Source organism: Myxine glutinosa, chromosome 2 (genome assembly GCF_964187855.1).
Source record: "Myxine glutinosa chromosome 2, kmMyxGlut1.1, whole genome shotgun sequence".
Lineage (NCBI taxonomy): Eukaryota > Metazoa > Chordata > Myxini > Myxiniformes > Myxinidae > Myxine > Myxine glutinosa.
Window position 1 is genome coordinate 185717777 of NC_136262.1, and position 26261 is coordinate 185744037.

General features: G+C 43.2%; 1 protein-coding gene across 10 annotated transcripts in view; it reads left to right on the forward strand.

The window, feature by feature from the left end:
* Positions 1–26261, forward strand: part of LOC137420995 (rho guanine nucleotide exchange factor 2) — a 349574-nt gene that overhangs the window by 260507 nt on the left and 62806 nt on the right. For all 10 annotated transcript variants that reach the window (XM_078772071.1, XM_078772076.1, XM_078772072.1 and 7 more), the window contains 2 exons: positions 22183–22250; positions 23476–23527. In XM_078772071.1, coding sequence (XP_078628197.1) covers positions 22183–22250; positions 23476–23527 — 120 coding nt within the window. The remainder of the gene's footprint in view (positions 1–22182; positions 22251–23475; positions 23528–26261) is intronic.

The following is a 26261-nucleotide window of genomic DNA, read 5'->3' on the forward strand; positions in this document are numbered from 1 at the left end:
TCGTCCACATTTGTCCTTCTGCGGGGCACTGAGCTCCCAATTTAATCCAATTTTTGATGTTCTACGTTTGAGGCCGCGGCTTGTAATTGTATTACATCGAACTCTGTAGGTGCGGATGTCGGAACGTCTGTCTTGAGGTGCCAAATTAATTATGAACCCTTCATTGTTGTCCAACACATGGACCGTTCGGTGTTCAACATTGTATCGACGCCTTACTGGCGTTTTCCGCAGTCGGTCCATCATCCATGTACGACAGTACCCTGCCATTCCCAAAAATCGCAACGAACACACTAACTCTTCACTGTTATCCTTCACTTCACTTCAAAATTTCACTGTTATCCTATCAATACCTGGACAATTTTTTCCTTTCCTTCCTAGATACGCGAATTTCACATCAGTATAAACCCACTGGAAAAATTATCTGAAAAATAACTAGCCTCCCAAAACCATTTCCCTGCAAGAGCGGGGTTAGCCTTGCGGTCCACATGACAATCTTTTTTATTTTGCTCTATCACCTCCCTTTGAGCAATAATTTAATTGGTGTGATTCCCATATACCCACTCCTGGTGGAGTTCTGTTCACCTGGTCTGCAGAGCCATGATCCAATCTTCACCAGCCCCCAATCACCTTCTTATCACAAAACAACAGTCCATAACTAACCACTTTTCTTTATTTCCCGTCTTTTCCATCAACTTTTATAATCTTTTCCCCTCCCTTTCTTAGCAAACCTTGCAAAGTCACTTGTCATTGACAAATGATCCATCTAATTCGACTTTCCTTTAACATCTTCGCACTTTCCATGACCTTCTTCACACTTACTTTAAACCTTTTCTTCAGACACAACCCACATGAGTTATGAATACAATTTCCCCTTCCAGGCACGTGTCTAGTCACTCACAAAGTGTCCATAAGACAACGTCATCATATTTCACAGAACTCCACCACTCTATTAAATCCTAAACATGCCCAATGGGCAATCCACGAAAAAATCAAAGCATTTTCAGTCCCCCTTTCAGGGAAGTCAAATCAACCACCATTAAAGCACAAAACAGAAAACGACCATATACTCAGAGTATATGCCATATACTCAGAGTGAGACCCGAAAATCAAGCAGACAGACCGACAATCGAACCTGTCTTTCGACACTGCCGAACGACAAGTTCGCAGACACTGAGGGAGTGACATTCGACCCCCAGTAGATACCGCGGACACCGCTTTGGTCCGCACCAGCAACTCCCTCAAAATCAGTGTTCAGAGACATGACTCCATAGACAGCCAGAAAGCCAGACAAATACGGACACACACACACAGAGATTAATATATTTTTACAGATTAATATACAGAGATTAATAGATTAATATAAACAATTAATATATTGTCCACATTCATCTTGGTCAACCCAACCCATTCTGGCTCTCCCCAAGAGCTCTGTGTCCGGACAGACAGACAGATAAACGGACCGGGTGAAACCATAACCATCCATCCTTCCGATTGGACTCACGTCAGCATCACATGTCATTCTTGCCTTCATTCAACGCATTCTGTCATCCCACGTCGGCCAAATACAAGCCCCGGCCATGCCGTTGAATAAACACCCTGTCGGTTGACAGCCTATTATTTTTGACTTTCACTCCCATTCTCCCTTGCTACATCTGGAGAGCCGTTAATGTGGGGATGTAATTGAACACTTGTTTTAAAGCCCTGTCTACACATGCTCTCCATAACATTCTCATTATTCCCTGCCAATTTTACTCATCCGGATTGCCCAACGCCCGTAGGCAATTTGGGGAATCCCTTGTCAGTCAATGACACACATCAATGACACACACACAATAAACACAAATACACGCTGCAATGACAGATCATTCATTCCCTTATACACAAATACCATGTGACTGACCTTTCATTCTCCATACAATACAGTATAAATTCATGCACACTCATGCACACTTCAATCCTACTTACCTGTGAACTCTAACACATCCAGTGCGTAGCTTAACTTAAAATACTCATTATTCTACCTTTCTTGGGCTAGTCCCTCCTGGTAGTCCTAAGATCGGGTCGCCCCCCGATTCCTAACCTTAAACGCAGTTCTCACGCCGGAGTAACTTAATACCTATTATCTATCACCCACATATGGGTCTACCTGCTTCCCACGCAGGAAGCTTACCTGAGGGATACCCCTCCTTATCCCGGGCGCCCTGTATAATCGATTCATTACCCACTGCTGCTCTGGTTTAAACTAAATTTGGTTCGGAATGCAAGCCAGGTGGTACAGCCGACAGAGGTCCACATGTCCAAAGCAAGGCGGGAGGCTTCAATTTCGAGGTGCAAAAATGCGTACCCACCAAATTAGATGCCGGCAGGCCTCCCTCCCGACCTGGAACGTGAGGATCCACCTCGTCTGCACACTTGGATGTATCCCACTCCTGACACCAAATTCTCGGTCGAAGACCTCAAGGGAAGGAAGAAGAAGAAGAATCAGAGCAAAAATGTTTAATAGAATCGATTATACACACACGTGTGGAGCGAGGCTCGAGAATGTACCGCCTAACACGCAGCGGACAATTCCTCAAGACACTCGCTGAAAAATAAGTGGAAAGGCATTTCATTTATAGCAAAATATTAGACAAGAATCTGCGCTGAAGACATAGCACAACTGGACCATAAGGACAACACCTCCCATTGTCCCGTCCTATAGAAGGTCAAATTTAGACAACAAGATGTAAGCATAATGATAGGCTACGTTTTTTTTTGGCTATCTATCTAAACATATCAGACCCGAGCGCAGGCCGAAGTAAATATTCTTATACACTAGGCTAAATGGTAGATGAAGATTGGATACGTCCTTGGTTTAGGAGACATACTAAACACTACGAAGATATATAATTAATTATTCCCTTTGTGAAGGAGGCGTTTGGATGACATCTTTTTCCTGTACGTGGGTCGAGAGCATTTTATCTACTGTTTGGCACATAATTCAAGGACTTGTTTATTAGGCTAAGGATCCATCCTGCACGTTGAGCCTCGAAACCACATTTTGTCCACTCACCTCTGTCTGCAGTTGAGTTCAAATCAGTTTTCAGAAGCACGATATATAATTTCAGATATTATGATCAATTGAGTCATGGGGCTAAAACCCTAATGGCTGACATATATATATATATATATATATATATATATATATATATATATATATATATATATATATATATATATATATATATACTGTATATTAAAGTTACAGTTAAAGTTATAAATTTAAAGGCACTCTTGTCATATACACATGTCACAGATATAGCTCTGGGTATGTCTAAGTTACAGGGATGTACTCACATCGACTCAGACATACTCAGAGTTATATAGATGTACTCACCACATACATAAATTAATCGAGCTGTGAGTACGTCCATTATGTAAATAGTGGAATGGAGTTATTGCTGTGAAGGCTCTCTTGCCACATGCATGTGGCAATCCCACAACTATCTCCACGTATGTACGAGTATTTGCGTTCAAGGAGAAATGTGTTACAATTGGTACAGCATGATATTCTCAATGTACTTCTCCCAAACTTGACAGGTTTCTTCTGCAGCCAAAAAACAACCTCCTCCAAAAACCCTGTTTTTCTGCCTCTGAGCAAAATATGTTTCTTCAATGTTTGCCAGAAGAAATAAAGACAAATTTGATAAATTGCATCTTTAAGTCACCCAAAAAAGTTTAGTTTTCTTTTCAAATCATTTTGCCAATGCTAAATCTACTCCGATCTCAGAAATGTTTCAAAATGTTAAAATTATCACCTACGAATGATAAAATCTTTACTTTCAGCAAAAATGTAGAACTCGAATTCAAATTTGCATTATATACCCAGCTGGATAAACTAGTGATCAATATCTTATGGAAGCATTTTTAAATGTTTCGACTTTCCGATTCTAAACTATAATATATATATATATATATATATATATATATATATATGTATATATATATATATATATATATATATATATCAACGGAAAAAAACTATATAAAATACCAAAAAAACACAAAAAAATTTAAACTTTTTTGTATGAGTCAAGGCTCATGAAATGATGCTCATGCTCGTACACTGAACATATCAAGATGAAACAGAACGCAAGGGGGGGGGGGGGGGGGAACAAACAGCAGGGTCTAAAGATCTAATATAGGGCGACTCGGACAAGCCAAGATGGATACAGTTCTATGCAAACTCTCAGGAAGGAAAAACTGGAAATAAAGCATGGTGCGTCGATTCCTTTAAAATTGCCTCAAATGTGTTCCATGAGGGCTTGTCCGCTAACATTTTGAATCCGTTTGGGATGACTTGCAACGTCATCCATCACAGCCAGATAATTTTACTATAATGTAAGTAATATTGAGATTTGGTGATTCGATATTCCAGAAACATCGGATTGGATAGTGGAACATTAAGTGACTGTGTAATGATGCAGAAATGACATTTCTTTTGAAGATTAGTCAGAAAAATTATCATTAAAATGATCTCAGGCTTAATGTGGAGCTTGTACATGTATCAAATCCTGGACGTATGATGGGAGAGATCAGTGAACTCTTGTGTGACTTGCAAGGGCATTTGGAGTCAAAGGACCAATTGATCAGCACATGAATGTGCGGAATTTGAGCCAGGGATCCTCGATTCTTGAGATCAGTGCTCAGATGGGAATGCCGAACAAACCGACCCAGATGGTCTATATATTGCACTTTGTACGAGTACAATGAGCAATTATCTGCTGACAACATGGAGCGAGGTATGAGTCGGCTCATGTGAACTTCCAACCGTTCCTAGATTTCCTGTTTGCACCCGAGTCTATCAACAGGTTGCATTTGCTTGCATTCCTTCCCTCACCAACGCTATCTGCTCGGCCCAGCCTAGCATTCAGGAAGTTCTGCTATTTGCTTTAAGGGAGAGACAGAGCAGCGCTTGGCAATGCGTGTGTGATTATGCCACAGTTGCTTCACACTAGGCGTTGTGTTCCCAAGCAGTTTCTTCCTCTTCGGTGCCACGTTTGCTGGACATCAGGACCTTTCTTTCTTCCACATGGATTAAGGTTGAAATAAATAAATAAATAAAAACTTGTATGGAGAAGGACATTAGATTTTAACCTGTGCTTGGCTTTGTTGCACAGCACAAAGGGCAAGCGTTCAGACTTTTACTGTATAGGTGTATATTTGTTGAGTTGCGTACACCTTGGTTTCGACATCAAGTAAATCCCTCGTCACGTAGTCACAATGTTGTATTTGATTTGTGTGATGTAGTTCCACTTCTGTTACTGATCCTTGTTATGTTAGGGCTTTACTGTTTGGAAAGGCCCTGACACGGCAGCACCCTACTCTCTCAGAAAGTGTGCCATCAGGCTTTTAGATCCAAGTAGCCTGGTGTTGGCTTAGCGGTTTGGGTGCCGGCTTGGGATCCTAGGATCCTGGGTTCGAATCCCGGTGGATCGCTGAATTAACACCAGGGGGGTTGACTCAGCCTGGCATCCTTCTGAGGTCGGCAAATTGAGTACCGGCTCACTGGTAATTCCCTGTGTCGCAAGAGGCGACTAACAGGGTTGGCGGCAGGAAGGGCATCCGGCCATAAAACATGCTTCAAAAAGGGGACCAAGGTGCCCGAAAAAGGCCAACCCCTGCTCTGTGGGGAAAAATGGCCTCTAAAGGTGGTTTTTTATTTTTTTTTAGGCCAGGCAATTCCTCAGTGGCATATCCTTTTAATGCAGGGTGGATGTATTTCACTCACTGCCTCCATCTTCCCACCGCTGGTTCAAGTCATTGACTCATGTCACAGAATGATGATTACCTGTTTCATTTCCTGCCTTCATTGTTCTCGTGGGTGGGGTCTGACCTGACTGTGGCACCTGTGACGTCTCTTGAATTTTCTTCCCACTGTGGCAGATGAAGAGATTGTTGCTAACATGCAGATGCTGCCATGAAAAGTGCTCTTTCCGATGAACTGAGAGCAATTGACCTGAAGAACAGAGTGGCCTGTGTGCGTGTGGGATGAAATGTTTTACAGCAACCGCTTTGGTGATTTATGAAAGGCCTCGTGTGAGATCTTGTGTTCTTTGAGGCCTCTGATTCTGTTGCAGACAATGGTTAGTACTAAAGCAATCTCAGGAGCATGTTTGAAATGGTTTCTGCTTTCATTTCTGCCAATGTCCCTTGGGTTTATACTCGTGTAAAAAGGCACCACCAACTAGAGCAATTGCCTTAGCGGTTAGGGCCCAAGCTTTTGCAATAGCTTAGGGTGCCTTTTTAATCCCCAATAAGGAGTTTTCCAACTCCAAGTTGTTCTTCCGATGGTTTTATTACTTTGCAGTACAAGATGAGATTCCTTTTGAAGAGAAGGTCAAGAGAAGGTTAAAGATGGAGATTATCATCTCGATCACAACCTTTGCCATGCTGCAAAACCTTCAATGGCCGCTGTATGTAGCAGGAGCAGGCCATGACTATGCTCAGCTTTACAGTAAAATCACAGCCAAGTGCAAGATCCGTTGTCCGTGTTGTGTTTATATCGTGTTCTGTATATGAAATCAGGAAGTCTGTCATTATTTAATTTTGAGGCATTACGCTGCCATGGTTTTCAGTAAATCTATGTTGAATTAATGTTGATGGTTATTACCCTGCACACATGCAGTGAAAAGTGGGGTTAAGCAATTGTTTCACTCGTGTATGTAAGTATGTATGTATGTATGTCTACAAACGTCAGTTTATGAATGAGGAACAACCTGATTTCAATTCATTGTTGCATTGTGAACATGAATTGTAAATCACACCTGTTTCTCAGCATTACTTTGGTTCTGAATTTGTCTCGATCGCACACGCGCATAGAGGAGTGAGATCATTAATGAGAGTGAGACAATTTCTTCAATGTTCCCTGTCCGTCTTCGACGTCGTCGAGTTTCATTTTGGTCTCTCATTCTATTTTATCTTTGATGCTTTATCAGCATGTCTTTGATGATTCCTCAGAGTTATCTCTGATGGTTCAGCCATGTTTCTACTTCGGGTGGAGCAGCGGGCAGTGTAGCGTTATCGTTTTAAATAAAATAACTTTGACAGAAAAATACACATTCATATGAGATGGAATGAGAGGTATGTGCAGTATGAGAACAGTATCTGAGCTCAATCCAGTTATTACACAGACCTCTGTGATGTGCCTTTGTAGCCACTTGTGGAAACATACTTAGGTATTCAAGTCATATACATATACATACACACTACATGACCAAAAGTATGTGGACACTCGAACATCACACATCTCATTCCAAATTAATGGGCATTAATATGGAGTTGGTCCCCCCCCCCCCCCCCCTTTGCTGCTATAACAGCCTCCACTCTTCTGGGAAGGTTTTCCACTTGTGTTGGAATATTGCTGGGGGGATTTGCTTCCATTCAGCCACAAGAGCATTAGTAAGGTCGGGCACTGATGTTGGGCGATTAGGCCTGGCTCGCAATGGTAGTCGGCGTTCCAATTCATCCCAAAGGTGTTCAATGGGGTTGAGGTCAGGGCTCTGTGCCAAACTGTTGCCACAAAGTTGGAAGCACACAATCGTCTAGAATGCCATTGTATGCTGTAGCGTTAAGATTTCCCTTCACTGGAACTAAAGGGCCTAGCCCGAACCATGAAAAACAGCCCTCGACCATTATTCTTCTCCACCAAACTTTACAGGTGTCATTATGCATTCAGGCAGTTGCGTTCTCATGGCATCCGCCAAACCCACATTATTCGGTCGGTCTGCCAGATGGTGAGGCGTGATTCATCACTCCAGAGAATGCGTTTCCACTGCTCCAGAGTCCAATGGCGGCGAGCTTCACTTCACTCCAGCTGACGCCAGGCATTGCGCATGGTGATGTTATGCTTGTGTGCGGCTGCTCAGCCATGGAAACCCAATTCATGAAGCTCCCGACGAACAGTTGTTGTGCTGACGTTGCTTCCGGAGGCAGTTTGTAACTCGGTAGTGAGTCTTGAAACTGAGGACAGACTATTTTATACATGCTACGCGCTTCAGCACTCGGCGGTCCCGTTTTGGCGTGGCCGACCACTTCGCAGCTGAGCTGACGTTGCTCCTAGACGTTTCCACTTCACAATAACAGCACTTACAGTTGACCGGGGGCAACTCTAGCAAGGCAGAAATTTGACGAATTGACTTGTTGGAAAGGTGGCATCCTATGACGGTGCCACGTTGAAAGTCACTGAGCTATTCAGTGTGGCCCATTCTCCTGCCAATGTTTGTCAATAGAGATTAAATGGCTGTGTGCTTTATTATATATACCTGTCAGCAATGGGTGTGGCTGAAATAGCTGAATCCACGAATTAGAAGGGTTGTCCTCATACTTTTGATCATGTTGGTTATATATAGTAAGTACACCCCATGTAAAGTTTTGCCTTTTTCAACATATTTCAACATACAGCTATTTGATCTTCATTTCAACAATATTAACAGATAAAGGTGATATAATATAACAAATATCATGAAACATTTACATTTTGTAGTCCATTGTATAATTTAAATAAACATAAATGCAAATTTTGCATGTGGAAAAAGTAAGTACACCCTTGGCTCTAATAGGTGGTATTGCCCCCTTTGGCAGAAACAACCTCAAGTCGGCATTTCTTATAACTGTCAACCAGTCTCTGACATCGACTGGGAGAAATTTTGGCCCACTCCTCCATGCAGAATTCTTTCAGCTGTGCGATGCTTGAGGGGTTTCTTGCATGCACAGCTCGTTTCAAATCCCCCCACAACATCTCGATGGGATTTAGATCCGGGCTTTGACTTGGCCATTCCAGAACCCTCCATTTATTTCTTTTCAGTCATTCCTTGGTGGATTTACTGGCATGTTTAGGGTCATTGTCATGTTGCAAGGCCCACCTTCGGTTGAGCTTCAACTTCCCGACAGATTGCCTCATTATCCTCAAGCACCCTCTGGTACAATGAAGAATTCATAGTGAATTCTATGATGGTGAGCTGCCCAGGCCCTGATGCAGCAAAGCTGCCCCAAACCATAATATTTCCACCACCATGCTTTACAGTTGGTATCAGGTTCTTGTGGTCAAATGCTGTCTTTGGTTTTCGCCAAACATGTCTTCTGGTACTGTGGCCAAATAGCTCTACCTTTGACTCATCTGTCCAGAGCACATTGCTCCAGAAGTGCTGGTCTTTGCCTCGGTGTTCATTGGAAAACTTTAGTCTTGCCCTGATGTTCTTTCTGGACAGCAAAGCTTTCCTCCTGGTTTCCAGCATCTTGCGGTCTGCTCTCGGGCTGAACTTGCTGGGGCGGCCTGGCCTGAATAAGTTAGCAGTTGTTTGGAATCTTCTCCACTTATAGATGATCTTCCGGACAGTCGAACGATTGATTTGAAATTGTTTGGAGATCTTTTTAAATCCCTTCGCAGACTCGTAGGCATCTTTCACCTTCTTTCTGAAGGCGTCAGAGAGCTCTTTTGATCTAGGCATGGTGACGCCGCACACTTCAACAACAAAGAGCAAACCAAACTAAATGTCTGAGGTTTAAATAAGGCAGGTCCCTCCAAGATCCTCTCTAACGATGTTCTAATCATTTGCACCTGAGTTGGTGCACCTGATTCTAATTTTAGGTATTTGAAGTAGTGATAAATGTAGGGGTGTACTTACTTTTTCCACATGCGAAATTTGCTTTTATGTTTATTTAAATTATACAATGGACTACAAAACGTAAATGGTTCATGATATTTGTTATATTATATCACCTTTATCTATCAATATTGTTGAAATGAAGATCAAATAGCTGTATGTTGAAATATGTTGAAAAAGTCAAAACTTTACATGGGGTGTACTTACTTTTTCACGTGACTGTATATCGGACATGCATAGACTGATTTTCATACTTGGCATAAAGACAATGCATGATGGTATGCATCTGCACATCATTTTGTTTCACGATGCGATCAAAGATTTCCGACTGGCAGTCATTTTAGTTGTAAAAAATACCCGATGTTGAACATGTCCTCAACGATTTCTCGGACATGCAATAACTGGTCTTGTTCAAACTTGGCAAACAAATAATGAATGATGTCTTACATATGCCCATCATTCTTTTTCGAGATCAAATCCAATATGTCCGACAAGCAGCCATTTCGTTAGTTAAACGTATCCCCAATAATTTCTCGGACATGCATGGTTCGATTGTGTTCAACCTTGGCACAAGCAAAGTACATTTTGGCATACACGTGCGCCTCACTTTATTTTGCGATCTGATCCAAGATGGCCAACTGGTAGACTGGCGGCCATTTTAGTTGTAAAAAAAAAACAAAAAAAAAAACAGTATTGAACACATCCTCAACCAATCAACCATTGCTCGGAAATTCATTTGCCGGTCTTGTTCAAACTTGGTACACATATAAGGAATGATGGCTTACATATGCACGTCATTTATTTTCGAGATCAGATCCAAGATGGCCGACTGGCGGCCATTTTGTTACTTAAACTTGTCCCCACCCATTGCTCGGCCATACATGGACTGATTTTTTTTCAAATTTGGCACAAATATGTCACTGATGTCGCTGGTACCAAGAGTATCCTGAGAAATGGCGGTAGTGATGGCACTTGCCCCAAATTCAGTGGCTGTGTTAAGTGTTTGTCTTGTTGGATGTTATCTCCATATGTGGGTTTCAGAAAGTGAAACGGAGCTCTCCCAGGTCTCAATGTGTGTGTGTGTGTGTGTGTGTGTGTGTGTGTGTGTGTGTGTGTGTGTGTGTGTGTGTGTGTGTGTGTGTGTTAGAATTGTGAGGAACAGAAATGAAAAAACGAGAGGTGTATGGCTGTGTGTGTGTTTGTGTATATGTGTGTGCACGCAAATTGCTTTTGTTGGCTGTTATCTCCACACGTTGGTGGGTTTCAGGTAAATGAACGGAAACCTACTAGGTCTCAAAGTATCCTGTGTGTGTGTGTGTGTGTGTGTGTGTGTGTGTGTGTGTGTGTGTGTGTGTGTGTGTGTGTGTGTGTGTGTGTGTGTCAGCTCTATTACGAGCCATAGCCAATGTATAAAAAAAAAAAGAAGAAAAAAGACAATACATGAGAGTATACATATGCAAAATATTTTGTTTTTTGTAATCCGACCAAAGATGTCCGACTGGCAGCCTTTAACTCCGTCCAGCAAAATTGCTAAAACCACTGGGGCTATGACATTTTATGTCTTTTTCTCCTTGTTTTTTTAAATAACAATAAATACAAGGCACAAGAAGGTCAAATTTGCTGCACATGATGTGCAACGTGCACAGAGTAAAACGAGTTTTCATTTCCGTCCGTGGGATGTCTAATGAATAAAGAAGATATCAGCACACCGGACACTAGGCCGAGGCTTCAGACTTTGGAACGCTCATGAGGCTGCATCGTTGAATAAACTGTTCCAACACACCATATTTGACAGGCTTTTTACTAGTTGTAATAATATGTACAGTCAATTAAAAAGTAAGTGCACCCCATGTAAAGTTTTGACTTTTTCAACATATTTCAAAATACAGCTATTTGATCTTCATTTCAACAATATTGATAGATAAAGATGATATAATATAACAAATATCATGAAACATTTACATTTTGTAGTCCATTGTATAATTTAAATAAACATGAATGCAAATTTCACATGTGGAAAAAGTAAGTACACCCTTGGCTCTAATAGGTGGTATTGCCCCCTTTGGCAGAAACAACCTCAAGTAGGCGTTTCTTATAACTGTCTACCAGTCTCTGACATCGACTTGGATAAATTTTTGCCCACTCCTCCATGCAGAATTCTTTCAGCTGTGCGATGTTTGAGGGGTTTCTTGCATACTCAGCTCGTTTCAAATCCCCCCACAACATCTCGATGGGATTTAGATCCGGGCTTTGACTTGGCCATTCCAGAACCCTCCATTTCTTTCTTTTCAGCCATTCCTTGGTGGATTTACTGGTATGTTTAGGGTCATTGTCATGTTGCAAGCTCCACCTTCGGTTGAGCTTCAACTTTCCGACAGATGGCCTCACATTATCCTCAAGCACCCTCTGGTACAATGAAGAATTAATAATGGATTCTATGATGGTGAGCTGTCCAGGCCCTGATGCAGCAAAGCTGCCCCAAACCATAATATTTCCACCACAATGCTTTACAGTTGGTATCAGGTTCTTGTGGTCAAAGCTGTCTTTGGTTTTCGCCAAACATGTCTTCTGGTACTGTGGCCAAGTAGCTCTACCTTTGACTCATCTGTCCAGAGCACATTGTTCTAGAAGTGCTGGTCTTTGCCTCGGTGTTCATTGGCAAACTTTAGTCTTGCCCTGATGTTCTTTCTGGACAGCAAAGGTTTCCTCCTGGCACACCTCCCATGTAGATCACATTTGTGCAGCCTCTTTCTAATGGTAGACTCGTGCACTTTGACATCAACAGTGGCAAGAGCTACCTGTATGTCCCGTGATGACATTCTGGGGTTCTTAGAGACTTCTTTCAGCATCTTGCGGTCTGCTCTCGAGCTGAACTTGCTGGGGTGGCCTGGCCTGAACAAGTTGGCAGTTGTTTGGAATCTTCTCCACTTGTAGATGATCTTCCGGACAGTCGAATGATTGATTTCCAATTGTTTGGAGATCTTTTGAAATCCCTTCCCGGACTCGTAGGCATCTATAAATTTCTTTCTGAAGGCCTCAGAGAGCTCTTTTGATCTAGGCATGGTGACGCTGCACACTTCAACAACAAAGAGCAAACCAAACTAAATGTCTGAGGTTTAAATAAGACAGGTTCCTCAAGATCCTCTCCAACGATGTTCCAATCATTTGCACCTGAGCTGGTGCACCTGATTCTAATTTTAGGTATTTGAAGTAGTGATAAATGTAGGGGTGTACTCACTTTTTCCACATGCGAAATTTGCATTTATGTTTATTTAAATTATACAATGGACTACAAAATGTAAATGTTTCATGATATTTGTTATATTATATCACCTTTATCTCTCAATATTGTTGAAATGAAGATCAAATAGCTGTATGTTGAAATATGTTGAAAAAGTCAAAGCTTTACATTGGGTGTACTTACTTTTTCACGTGACTGTATTCCCTTACAAGGAACGTGAACACTGCAGGAAGCCCCAAAGCCCATCATGGCTGCACTAATATGGCCGACATATGGATTTTTGTCTGTGCTCTATTCTTTGTAATTTGCTGAGCATCAAGCGAGGAAGCAGCGCGAACCATTTTTCAAGTCTTTGCGATGACTGGACCGGGATCGTGTTCGAACCGCCGACCTCTCAGAGTCAGAGCAGACACTGTAAGTCTAACCATTACGCTACCGTGTCTAGTGGTGTAAAGGTGAAGAGCGTTAGAGTGTAATGGTTAAAAAAAACCAAGTTGTCGTCTTTTCCTGGTTCACAGTTTGAGCCACACAAACCCTTTCAGCACTCTATCTTTCCCCAGCCTACCAGGTGACGTGTGTTTATGCAGTGGCACACACCTTGTTATTCAAGTTCATATCTCCCCATACTTGTCACTTCCTTTCCCCTTCATAATTGGGAATTGCATTCCTGCATTTGTTGACAAGCCCTCCTTTCCAGTTGTTCGTAGTGATGGCTCTACCTCCATCTTTTCTGTTTTATTGTACTCTTCATGATCTTCATTCGTGGTTGCGCTGGTTTTCCACTGACCATTTGTCAGCACATAGAAAGCCGCCACTTCTGTCATATCACTCTTTCTGGAGCCTTAGTCTCTTTTACAATTCAAATTGAATGACATTCATGGCATGAATTATAATGAAAGGTGGTTGAAAGCAAACTAACTAATTTATTTTCCTTTATTGTTGAGCGTCGAGCAGGATCCCAGCAGTCACGTTAATGGTGTATGAAGTTTAATACAAGTTCAGGATTAGGTGTGTAGTGGCATTCAGACACCGATTGCTGAGGTTAGGGGTGACTGATGGAGCAGAAGTAGATGTTTGTACTCCGTGTGATGAGATTCAGACCGAGCTGTCTGCAAGGAATGGATAGGTTGCAGATACAGTGGAGAAAATGCTGCCATGGATTCCTGTAACATTCCTGGCCTGTTTGGTTCTGAAGGTCATGCGGGAAGCTTTTACATTGGCCATATGTTATGGCATGTTTGCTGGCATCCCACAATGCTGATTTAGTGTTGTACAGGAAGGAAAGCCTCTGGCATGGATTTTTATTTACTAGTCTTGTTGTCGAGGTTGATAGATCCACTGGCCTGGTAATTTAGAACGGGTCAGTTGGCAGGAACAGAATCTTGGTTGAATGTAAATAGAGCGTCATTTGGATGATGGATGCACTTCGTTTCTGTCGCATCGCATCCTTGGACTTGTGAGGGTGTTCTGGTTGAGGCAACGATGTTATATCCCCAGAGGTGAAGAGTTTAGTAGATTTTGGGCTTAAGTCTGTTATGTTGTGTTTAAGCACGATTACATCAAGTTGAATTGTTTGTGTGGCAGGCCCAGAAGCCTCTTGTGTCAGAGATCCCTTGTATTTCTTTGCGAAGTCAGCCATAGCCTGGTATGAGGATGCAAACTTGTATGTTACCCAAAAGCAGGTATGAGGTGCAAAGTTATCCTCGTGTCTGGGATATCTGCTCTCCGTACATTGCAATATTACATGATCATGTGATCATGCTACCTCGACCCTGACGCTTGCCGTGGTCATAGAAGTGTCTCGTGGTGGCTTTGTGCGCGTCCTACTCCTATTTTGGGGTTTTTCTATTAGTTCTCAAAGTTACAGAATCTTGATGCATGAATTTGTTCAGTATTTCGTTTTTGCTAAGCACCTTGTGATACAGTATGTTGTTCAGGGGCAAGGAAAAGTCGTGAGAAATATCTGCATTTCCACTTTTTCTGAATGTCTGAGTAATTTCTGCCTTTCCCTGGAAATAACTGCTAAACATGTTATGGCCTGTAACTGCATTTAGTATTTTCGATGCATTCCATTTGTGAAACTTCAGTTCAGCTGCATTACACACGAGTGTGATAAAGGCTTAAGTTACATATTTATACTGTCGACTAGTTTCATGGTTTCATGAAACTTTGGTTTTGGTTTCAGTTTGGTGGTTTCATTTTTGCAAATGTAATTGGCACTTTTCGTACAGCGTCGGTGTCATTGATGACGGTGTCAGCGTTAGCGTGTTGTCAAAACACAGACAACATGCTTATGTAATTTGCCAATCGATGTTGCTCTGAGTGTGTGATTTCCTATCTCTGTAGCATTTTCTATCGCGGTGCCGCAAAAAAAAGTCTACCTCATCGTTGCACAACACCATCATATACAAGTAGTGGAAAATAAAATGGAAACACCAATGTAAAGTCACTTAATAGGGTATTTGGCCGCCATTGGTGGCTAGTACGGCCTGTATGCGACGTGGCATAGAGTCCAGCAGTCTCTGGAATTCTGCAGGAGGGATGCAACACCATTCTTCCACGAGAAAGTCGATCAACTCACACCTATTTTATGGAGGTGGAAAACGCTGTCGCAGGCGTCATTCCAGAATATCCCATAAATACGTGATTTGGTTCAGATCTGTTGACTGACAAGGCCATGACATATGGACATCATCAGTGTCATGCTCGTCAAACCATTGGCCGACCACACCTGCTCTGGGGATGGGGGCGTTGTCATCCTGGAAGGAAGACACCTCTCCCGGCAGGAAAGAAATGCTGCAACACAGTTGTAGATCCTGAAACTCAGATCACTCAGTACCATTAAGTAGCGATTGGCATTGACCTCACCTTCCTTTGTTTGCCCTGGGACATTTCCCCAGGTGTGTCCCTCATTTTCCCAGGTGTTTCCATTTTTTTGTCTACTACCTGTATATACAATATCCAACCAAGATATTCTAGTTTTGTATTTTCAATTAATCTTCTGAAATTTGTAGAATTTGTTTTTCACTTGCAAGTTGTGGGTTACGATGTGTAAATAAAGGTTGAGAAACTGAGACTTGAACCATCCTAGTGACTGTGATGAACAAGTCAGGAGACGACGATGGTTCACAAGCGAGCGGTATTCAATGACAAAGGACGGACTATAACCGAAACAGGCCCGGAAATGTCAAAACGAAGGTTACTGACCTTGAAATGAGATAGAAAATAATGTATAATCAGTTATGAGGTTAGTTAGCTACACAATACCGAATATTCGGTTCGATTCCTACAACTTTGAAACTTTGACCTTCAAAGGTCGAAGATTCTGAAATTTGTTGGAAAACTTGTATTTAATGATGTATGTGATAATATAAGATCATGTATGACATTTCACCCTATCAGGAAGTGAACAATGTAATAAAACCATCAAAAATCGACTTTTCTAAATTTGGTGACCTTGTGACCTTGTGACCTTGACCTTGGGGCGAAGACATTGGCCTTACCAAATATCGAAACCCCTGTCAGATTCCACCAACTCCCTCGGAGAAGATGTAGCTTGAACTCGATTACCCCCTAAATGATAAACGAAGGTTACTGACCTTGAAATGAGATAGAAAATAATGTATAATCAGTTATGAGGTTAGTTAGCTACACAATACCGAATATTCGGTTCGATTCCGACAACTTTGAAACTTTGACCTTCAAAGGTCGAAGATTCTGAAATTTGTTGGAAAACTTGTATTTCATGATGTATGTGATAATATAAGATCATGTATGACATTTCACCCCATCAGGAAGCGAACAATGTAATAAAACCATCAAAAATCGACTTTTCTAAATTTCGTGACCTTGTGACCTTGACCTTGGGGCGAAAATGAAAAATCGAGCTCCGTGGGGCTAGACACATGACATTGGCCTTACCAAATACTGAAACCCCTGTCAGATTCCACTCAACTCCCTCGGAGAAGATGTAGCTTCAACTCGATTACCCCCTAAAAATACATCTTTTCCGGGCGTCGCTCCGCCCACAATGGGCGCAATACGCCCACTCTAGGCAGGACACAACTAGATCATGATATCAACCTCCCACCCAAGTTACATCAAGATCAGATGATATCATCGGGTAGTTATGCTCCAGACAGACAGACACACAGACAGACAGACAAACAGACACACAGACAGACAGACACACAGACAGACAGACACACACAGACAGACACACACCCATGACGAATATAGTGGTCACTCTGTTTGATAACTCGTGAACCAATAAGAGTCGATGTAAAGCCGTGAGGGAGTCTCAATGAATGGCCTTTATGTTACAGGCCTTTGAAAATGCATTTTGTTCTATAAAGGGTAACTTTCATCGAATAGTTCCCTTCTGTGTTATTTGGGCGGTGTATGATATACCGTGCTGATCTCGGCACTTTCCCATCTGTGTTGTTTGGGCGGTGTATGATATACCATGCCAATCTCGGCAATTTCCCGCCTGTGCGTTAAATTTCATTGAATTTTCTTCCCTTTTTTTGCAACTGAGTCTAAAACCATGTTAGCGACTGTGAAAAATGAAATGAGATATCGAAATTAGAGTTGAAATAAAACTGTGAGAGAGTGAGAAACCACGAGCCTTACAAAAAAGGCCAGGCCTCAAAACTATGCGAGGAAAGAAATGGTGATGATTTGATTTTGAAGCCCCTTCCAGAATGGCTTACCTCAAAATACCTTGCCTGGGTTACCTTGGTACATGAACGTATGTATGGTATGAAATACCTTGCCTAATAATATAATAGAATGGGTTACCTTGCCTCAAAATGTACATATGATATGACTCCCTCAATGGTGGAGGCCACACCACCAGACAGACAGACAGACAAACGTGATCACCAATGGAGAATATTATATAGACTAGTGGGGTCACCCGTGGGAATCCCACGGGCATAGACGTGTGTGACATTTGGACATATTGAGTTAGATGCTGCACCTGCACATTCAGTTTTACAAAATGGTTACAGGCAATTTATCAGATCCACAAATGATGTAATCCACAGAATTTATTTACTTCTGATGACATGTGAATGCATGTGCGTGCGCATGGGAAATAGTTTGAAATGTGTAATTACATCTCATGTAAAATGTGACTTCAAGAGCTCAAATCCTCCCCCTCTCCATCCCCATCCTGACCCCTCCCCCAGTGTCATCTCCCCCCCCCCCCAGTCTCCTCTTCCCCTCCCCCAGTCTCCTCTTCCCCTCCCCCAGTCTCCTCTCCCCCTCCCCCAGTCTCCTCTCCCCCTCCCCCAGTCTCCTCTCCTCCTCCCAAAATCTCCTCTCCCCCTCCCCCAGTCTCCCCTCACCCTCCCCCAGTCTCCTCTTCCCCTCCCCCAGTCTCCTCTCCCCCTCCCCCAGTCTCCTCTCCCCCTCCCCCAGTCTCCTCTCCCCCTCCCCCAGTCTCCTATCCCCCTCCCCCAGTCTCTTCTCCTCCCTCAGTGTCCTCTCCCCCTCCCCCAGTCTCCTCTCCTCCCCCAATCTCCTCTCCCCCTCCCCCAGTCTTCTCTCCCCCTCCCCCAATCTCCTCTCCCCCTCCCCCAATCTCCTCTCCCCCTCCCCCAGTCGCCTCTCCCCTTCCCCCAATCTCCTCTCCCCTTCCCCCAGTCTCCTCTGCCCCATCCCCAGTCTCCTCTCCCCTTCCCACAGTCTCCTCTTCCCCTCCGAAAGTCTCCTCTCCCCCTTCCCCAGTCTCCTATCCCCCTCCCCCAATCTCCTCTCCCCCTCCCCCAGTCGCCTCTCCCATTCCCCCTCTCCCCTTCCCCCAGTCTCCTCTGCCCCACCCCCAGTCTCCTCTCCCCTTCCCCCAGTCTTCTCTCCCCCTCCCCCAGTCTCCTCTCCCCCTCCCTCAGTATCCTCTCCCCCTCCCTCAGTATCCTCTCCCCCTCCCTCGGTATCCTCTCCCCCTCCCTCAGTATCCTCTCCCCCTCCCCCAATCTCCTCTCCCCTTCCCCCAGTCTCCTCTCACCCTCCCCCAGTCTCCTCTTCCCCCTTCCCCAGTCTCCTCTCCTCCTCCCCCAGTCTCCTCTCCCCCTCCCCCAGTCTCCTCTCCTCCTCCCCCTCCCCCAGTCTCCTCCTCCCCCTCCCCCAGTATCCTCCTCCCCCTCCCCCAGTCTCCTCTCCTCCTCCACCTCCCCCAGTCTCCTCTCCTCCTCCCCTCCCCCAGTCTCCTCTCCTCCCCTCCCCCAGTCTCCTCTCCTCCCCTCCCCCAGTCTCCTCTCCCCTTTCCCCAGTCTCCTCTTCCCCTCCCCCAGTCTCCTCTTCCCCTCCCCCAGTCTTTTCTCCCCCTCCCCAGGCTCCTCTCCTTCTGCCTCGGTCTCCTCTCCTCCTTCCTCAGTCTCCTCTCCCCCTCCCCCAGTCTCTCCTCCTCCCCCAGTCTCCTCTCCTCCTCCACCTCCCCCAGTCTCCTCTCCTCCTCCCCTCCCCCAGTCTCCTCTCCTCCCCTCCCCCAGTCTCCTCTCCTCCCCTCCCCCAGTCTCCTCTCCCCCTCCCCCAGTCTCCTCTTCCCCTCCCCCAGTCTCCTCTTCCCCTCCCCCAGTCTTCACTCCCCCTCCCCCAGTCTCCTCTCCTTCTGCCTCGGTCTCCTCTCCTCCTTCCTCAGTCTCCTCTCCCCCTCCCCCAGTCTCTCCTCCTCCCCCAGTCTCCTCTGCTCCTCCCCCAGTCTCCTCTGCTCCTCCCCCAGTCTCCTCTGCCCCTCCCCCAGTCTCCTCTTCCCCTCGCCCAGTCTCCTCTCCCCCTCCCCCAGTCTCTTCTCCCCCTCCCCCAGTCTCCTCTCCTCCTCCCCCAGTCTCCTCTCCTCCTCCCTCAGTCTCCTCTCCTCCTCCCTCAGTCTCCTCTCCCCTCCCCCAGTCTACTCTCCCCCTCCCCCTCCCCCAGTCTCCTCTCCCCTCGTAAATGTAAACGATGCTCCGCCCCTCTCCCCCAAGTGCAGAGTACCGAATTGCAATTTTTTATTGTGACTACGTCTAAAGAATGAAACATTCCGACGATATAAAGAATACAGCTCAAATGGAAAAGTCCCGGGGAAAAGTCTTTTGGTCGGTGTATAAGAACATCACATAACACCTTTCTGTCCTGGGTTTCTGTCCTTTCACTCACCGCAGGCAGGTAGGTGGTCTTTCTGTCTTCTACCGACTCCTCTCCGGCCTTGCTCCCCCAGCTCTCTCTGTGCTCTGTCCCCCAAATATTCCTACAGGTCGCACAAGATCTGCCAGCCACCCTCTGATGGTTAAACTGCCGAAATCTCGGCTCTCTGCTCACCTTCACTCTTTCATTCCTCTTTTCTCCCGCCTCTGGAACAAACTCCCACACTCACTTCAATCACACTCCTCCCTCCAGGTCTTTAAAACAGCTGTTCACCACCATCTCTTATCTTCCCCCATCCAAAACCTTGATCTTTTATACCCCCACTAATTCACCCCAGATCCACCTTGTTTGAAATTCCAACTTCTTTCCTGGAAGTCCTGGCAGTGTCCCATATGTTTTATACCTCTCCCACCCCCCCCCCTTCCCATGCCACCCCCCCAAAGCCCTCTCCCTCCCACAGTTCTCTCGATGTCTCCATGTCTCTCGGTCCCTGCTCTCAAATGTTGTGTTTGTGTCCTTCCCCCTCTCTCCCCATCTTGTCTACCGCTCCCGATGTTATTTGTTTTATGTGTCTGTTTGTCTTTCTGTGTGATTAATGTTCGCTCTTTCACGAGCCTCGATCTTGTATACAAAAAAAACAAAAAAAAACAAAAAAACAATGTCACTCTTTTCGTTACAGCATACAAAATGACACTTTTTCAATTAAAGATTTCAAATAAACTTATTTAAAGTGTACGTGCACATAACTTATAAAATACGAATGAAGAAATATCTCTCAGCAATCTCCCGTCTGTGTTTATTTTTTTTTTACACATGGGACTTACATGTCCATGCACACGTGAAATGGAGTTTGTTTATTAATCCTGGATGTGAACACGATTCAGCCTTGAAAACTCATGTGGGAAGAAAAAACCAAACATCGGTGGAATGAATGGAGTGTTCAAACAGGATAACCTTGAGATGAATGAAATTGGAAGGAATAAATATCTGTCGGCAATTTCGAACGAAGCTCTGCCCCTCTCCCCATGTTGTTGACTTTTTTGTGACGACTGTCATTAAACAGAAAAGTAATATGTCTTAACGGAAAAAAAAAAAACGAAATTTTTCTATATCTCAGCATTTTCCCATCTGAGTTATTTGGGCGGTGTATGATACATCGTGCCGCGAATTTTAAAGATATCTCAGCAATTTCCCGTCTGTGTTATTTGGGCGGTATATGATATATCGTTCCGCAATTTTTAAATATATCTCGGCATTTTCCCGTGTGTGCGTGAATTTTCTCAATTATTTTTAAAACAGAGTCTAAAACCATCGATAAAAATTAAATCAGATGGTGAGTTAGAGTGGAGATAAAGGCGTCAGTGAGTCTCAATGGCCTTTATGTTATAGGCCGTTGAAAATGCATTTCGTTCTATAAACGGAAACTTTCATCGAATTTTATTCCCGTTTTTTTTCAACCGAGTCTAAAACCATGTTAGCTCAACCGAGTCTAAAACCATGTTAGCGACTGAAAAACGAAATGAGATATCGAATCAGAGTTGAAATAAAACTGTGTGAGAGAGAGAGAGCAAGACACCACGGGCCTAACAAAAGAGGCCTCAAAGCTATGCGAGGAAACAAACAGTAGCCACTCCCCCGGACAGACAGACAGACAGACAGACAGACTCACCGACGGAGAATATATATATAAATATAGATAGAGAATATATAATGATTTAATTGATCAACAGATTTAATTGCACACGCTGATGTGCAATGCTCATCCTTACAATGTTGGAATTTTAAATGGTTTAAAATGAGTGTTTAAAAAAAATTGTCTCAGATTCATGATTAACACTAATTTACTAAAAAGCATTATTTGGACTGGTTAAGGAGCAAGCTCAAGTTTGATGCATATTTCATGAAAATGCTGCCTTTGCTTTTACAATTCCCATTAATATAAGCTGTTTCTTCGGAAAATCTAAATTGGCAATCTTTTCTGTGCTTTATGCCATGTTTCTCTGATTTAGGACAAGTGGAACCAAAGCATATCACACAAAGTTCCTGGTTTTGCTTGCACAAGTTTGTACTTTCACAGGAGATCTAAATTTGGGATAAAATTACTTGTGGTGCATAATATTAGTATTACTCTACTCTGTTTATTTTCCTCTCTTTATTTTTTCTTTGCAGAGTGTGGTATGATTACTCACAAGCACTGCAAAGACAAGGTACCGGCCTGTGTTCAAGTGCAACTTAGGGTAAGCATTATGAATACATTTGTTGGTGAATACATGCATGTACCATTCATGGACCATACATATGTGCATATGCTATAGATACATACATCTACCATACTGTTCATGTACCGTGCATACGTGCATATACCATACATAAGTTCATGTACCATACATACATGTAGCATGCATACATGCATTCATCATATATACATGCATATACCATACATGCATATACCATACATGCATATAACATACATACATGCATATACCATACATGCATATAACATGCATATGCCATACAAACGTGCATGTACCATGCATAGTGCATACACCACGATACATAAGTACATGTATAATACATGTACATTCGTGTACCATACATGTACATTCATGTACCTTACATACACATTCATGTACCATACATACGTGCATATATCATACATACGTTAATGTGCCATACATATGTGCATACATGTGTTCATGTACCAAACACACATCCATGGACCATACAACCATTCATGTACAAAACACGTCCATGGACCAATGGACCATACATATGTTCTTGTACCATATATACGGCATATGCCAAACGTGCGTTCATGGACCATACATATGTTCATGTACCATACATATGGCATTTGCCATGCATACATGCATGGATCATACATAAGTGTCTAGAACATAAGTACACGCATACTCCATATTTCCAGTTCGTGCAACTGTTTAAGGATGCTGGCGCACAACTGGTGTCAAGTCTCAACAAATTCTGAAAGTTTCATGTTGTCAAAGCTCGTTATTGATCACCATTTATGATCTTCCTCGTATTTCTCTCCCGACCCACCATCAGTATGTTACATACCCACCCGGCCCTTCCCTTTCCTCCCCTTCCTCTCTACTTTTTATCTCCCCCCTACCCCACCCCTGCCCCCAAGTTCCATTTCCTTTTTTGCTCCTGCCCTTCTCCCTTACTCCCCATTACCGTTTTTACACATTCCTCCCTCTTTGACTTCCTTTTCTCAAATTAATTTTCTCGCTACACCAGCAGTAAATACATTCATTGCCTTAAAGGAAACCGAGTTTGTTAATATTTTCTTTCGTTGTCTCCTTGCCTCAAAATGTACACGGGTGGCTTTTATCTTCTGGTGATGTCAGTTTCCTCGATGCCAGTTTTTTGTTTTTTTTGCACTATGGCTCGAGATCATGGTCAAAGAATTGCATTTAACTTGGACTTTCTCTCCGTTAACAGAAGTCGGACTCACTTTTGAGTGTGGATCATGAAGGCGTCACCAACAAGCTTGGTTTGTTCCCTCACATTTCACCCCTCCTGATTGCATATGGTTTATAATTCATGTAGCTGTGATTAAATTTTAAACCCTGGGAAGATTTGGTGATGTAGGAAAAGGAAACTAAAGTTGTTAGAAACTTCCTTTGTGTGGGCTTGTCAAAGAGGAAGAAAAGGTGAAGGTTAAAGCGAATCTCAGGTAATGGTGGTATTGAGTGTTGCGTATCCGTGGATAGATTTTTTTTCAAACATTGAATTCAAGTGGTGTACTGGTGTGCAGTATTCAAACAAAAAAGGTGTGAACACCAAGCTCTGTCATCTTGGTGATGTGCAAATTTTTAACTTCTTCCTTCTCGGTGTTCTTGAGTTGTTATGACAATGTAATGAAACATAGGACCATTGTTGAACGATTGTGCAAGTGCACAAAAATCATATCAACTCTGCTTTGGCTCAGCCTGGAGCAGTTTGCAACACTTCAACTTTTTTCTCTTCCTGATTCTTGAGTTGGTGTTCAAAAACGGTGTCCTCGAGTGTGTGTTTGCTTTGTGTTTTGGTTTCTTTTACTGTTAATTTATTTCCTCCCTTTATTTTTCCTTTATTTCTGTCTTTCATTTTCTATGTGTCCTTGATGCTGTGTGGACTGTGCTTCCCATATACTGATGTGTGGACTGTGCTTCCAACATCCTAATGCGGTGTGGACTGTGCTTCCCATATACTGATGCTGTGTGGACTCTGCTTCCCATATCCTGATGCTGTGTGGACTGTGCTTCCCATATATTGATGCTGTGTGGACTGTGCTTCCCATATACTGATGTTGTGTGGACTGTGCTTCCAACATCCTAATGCAGTGTGGACTGTGCTTCCCATATACTGATGCGGTGTGGACTGTGCTTCCCATATACTGATGCTGTGTGGACTGTGCTTCCCATATCTTTATGCTGTGTGGACTGTGCTTCCCATATTCCCATATACTGATGTTGTGTGGACTGTGCTTCCAACATCCTAATGCGGTGTGGACTGTGCTTCCCATATCCTGATGTTGTGTGGGCTGTGCTTCTTATATGCTGATGCTGTGTGGACTGTGCTGTCCATATTCTGATGCTGTGTGAACTGTGCTGTCCATATTCTGATGCTGTGTGCACTGTGCTGTCCATATTCTGATGCTGTGTGGACTTTGCTTCCAACATCCTAATGCGGTGTGGACTGTGCTTCCCATATCCTGATGCTATGTGGACTGTGCTTCCCTACTCACTTATGTTAGCTTGTACCCATTGGTTCATTTGAGTCTTGGGAGTAACTGCTGAAATCTGTCTTTCCGGGTGCTTCCTGATATCTTTGATCTTTCTTCCTTTCTCTTTCACATCTCGGCTCAGTCTTTCAAACCCCTTTCTACTTTTTCACCTTTCTCATTATTCAGGATAATTCTTGGGTTTTTTTTGTATTTCTATATTGTCCTCGTTTATTTTTTGTTTACTCTTAATTTGTCTCTTTGTTGATGTATCTGTTGACGGAGAAATTAACTCTTGCAAATTGTTTTTGTAAGACTCACTTGGCTGTGCCTGCATGACAGAGGAGAAAACAGCTGAAACAAGAATCCTCTCCAGGTTCTCTCGGATTGCTCCATCTTTCCCGATTCGAGTAGGATTTGAGTTCATCCTGGTGGCTCCAGTGCTGTCTTTGTGTCTTTTATTTGATCAGCTTTCCTTGACCGACCCCAAAGTGGCTTCCAAAATTTTACGGTTGAGAACGGTTGATACGACGCCAGAAATTAGACTATAAAAGAAAGAGAGTCTGTGCACTGATCTGGAATGAGGGAAGTGAGCATCCTGAGTCGTCATTACTGTGTGGGGGGCCTTAGCCTAAAAAAGGGAGTTCAGTTGGGAGAGGTGGGATGCAGCATGGGATGCAGCAGCACAAGGCCAAATTTAGAATTCTTGTTCTATTATAGAATCTTGCAACAAAATTGTAAATTATGTATGGTTTGCTTAAGGTAGCAGTGTACTCGTTGCATTAAAAATGGTAAGTTTGCTTTTTAAATTTACATTATTGTAAGGCTCATGGAGGAGCTTAAACATGCATATCTACTACATCCAGGCCAAAGACATGAGTAGACATCATTGTACTTTCTACATGAATTGAAGGACATTTATAGCCAATGTACACACACACATTATGGTGTATGGGATTAGAACCCTAGGTTCCTCACATCATGAGCCAGAGATTCAGACAGGATCTCAAACAGGCCATACTAATTTGACTTAGTAATTCACAGTGAGAAATTTGATTAGAATTTATGAGAGGATAATATATTGGTGTAAGTGGAGTGGTTCTTCTGAAAGGAGAGAATTTTTCACTTTTTCAAATAAACCTTTTTGTACTCCTCCTCGGTAGAAATATCTGTTATTTCGGTCAGGTTGACCGGTTTACGTCGGTTGCAATGTTTTGAAATTTTTCACAGTTAATGAGGGTTTGGCATATGAGCGAGCATACATGCGTTTGTTTTACCATGGGAGTAGAATGTTCCAGAAGAACCGATTGTTTTTGGCTTTTTGTCGCAGTATTGCCCCATAGAAATCCATTTGATCATCACGTTTCATAATGATTGAACAGCGGGCCTAATATGGACTGGGTGGTAACTGCATTGGTTCCTCACTAAAAATGCATGTTATAAGACATTGTATCAGTGGATCTGCTAGATTTCTGAATAACCTAGTCCATCATGACCATTTTTTTTATCACAACTTGTTTGG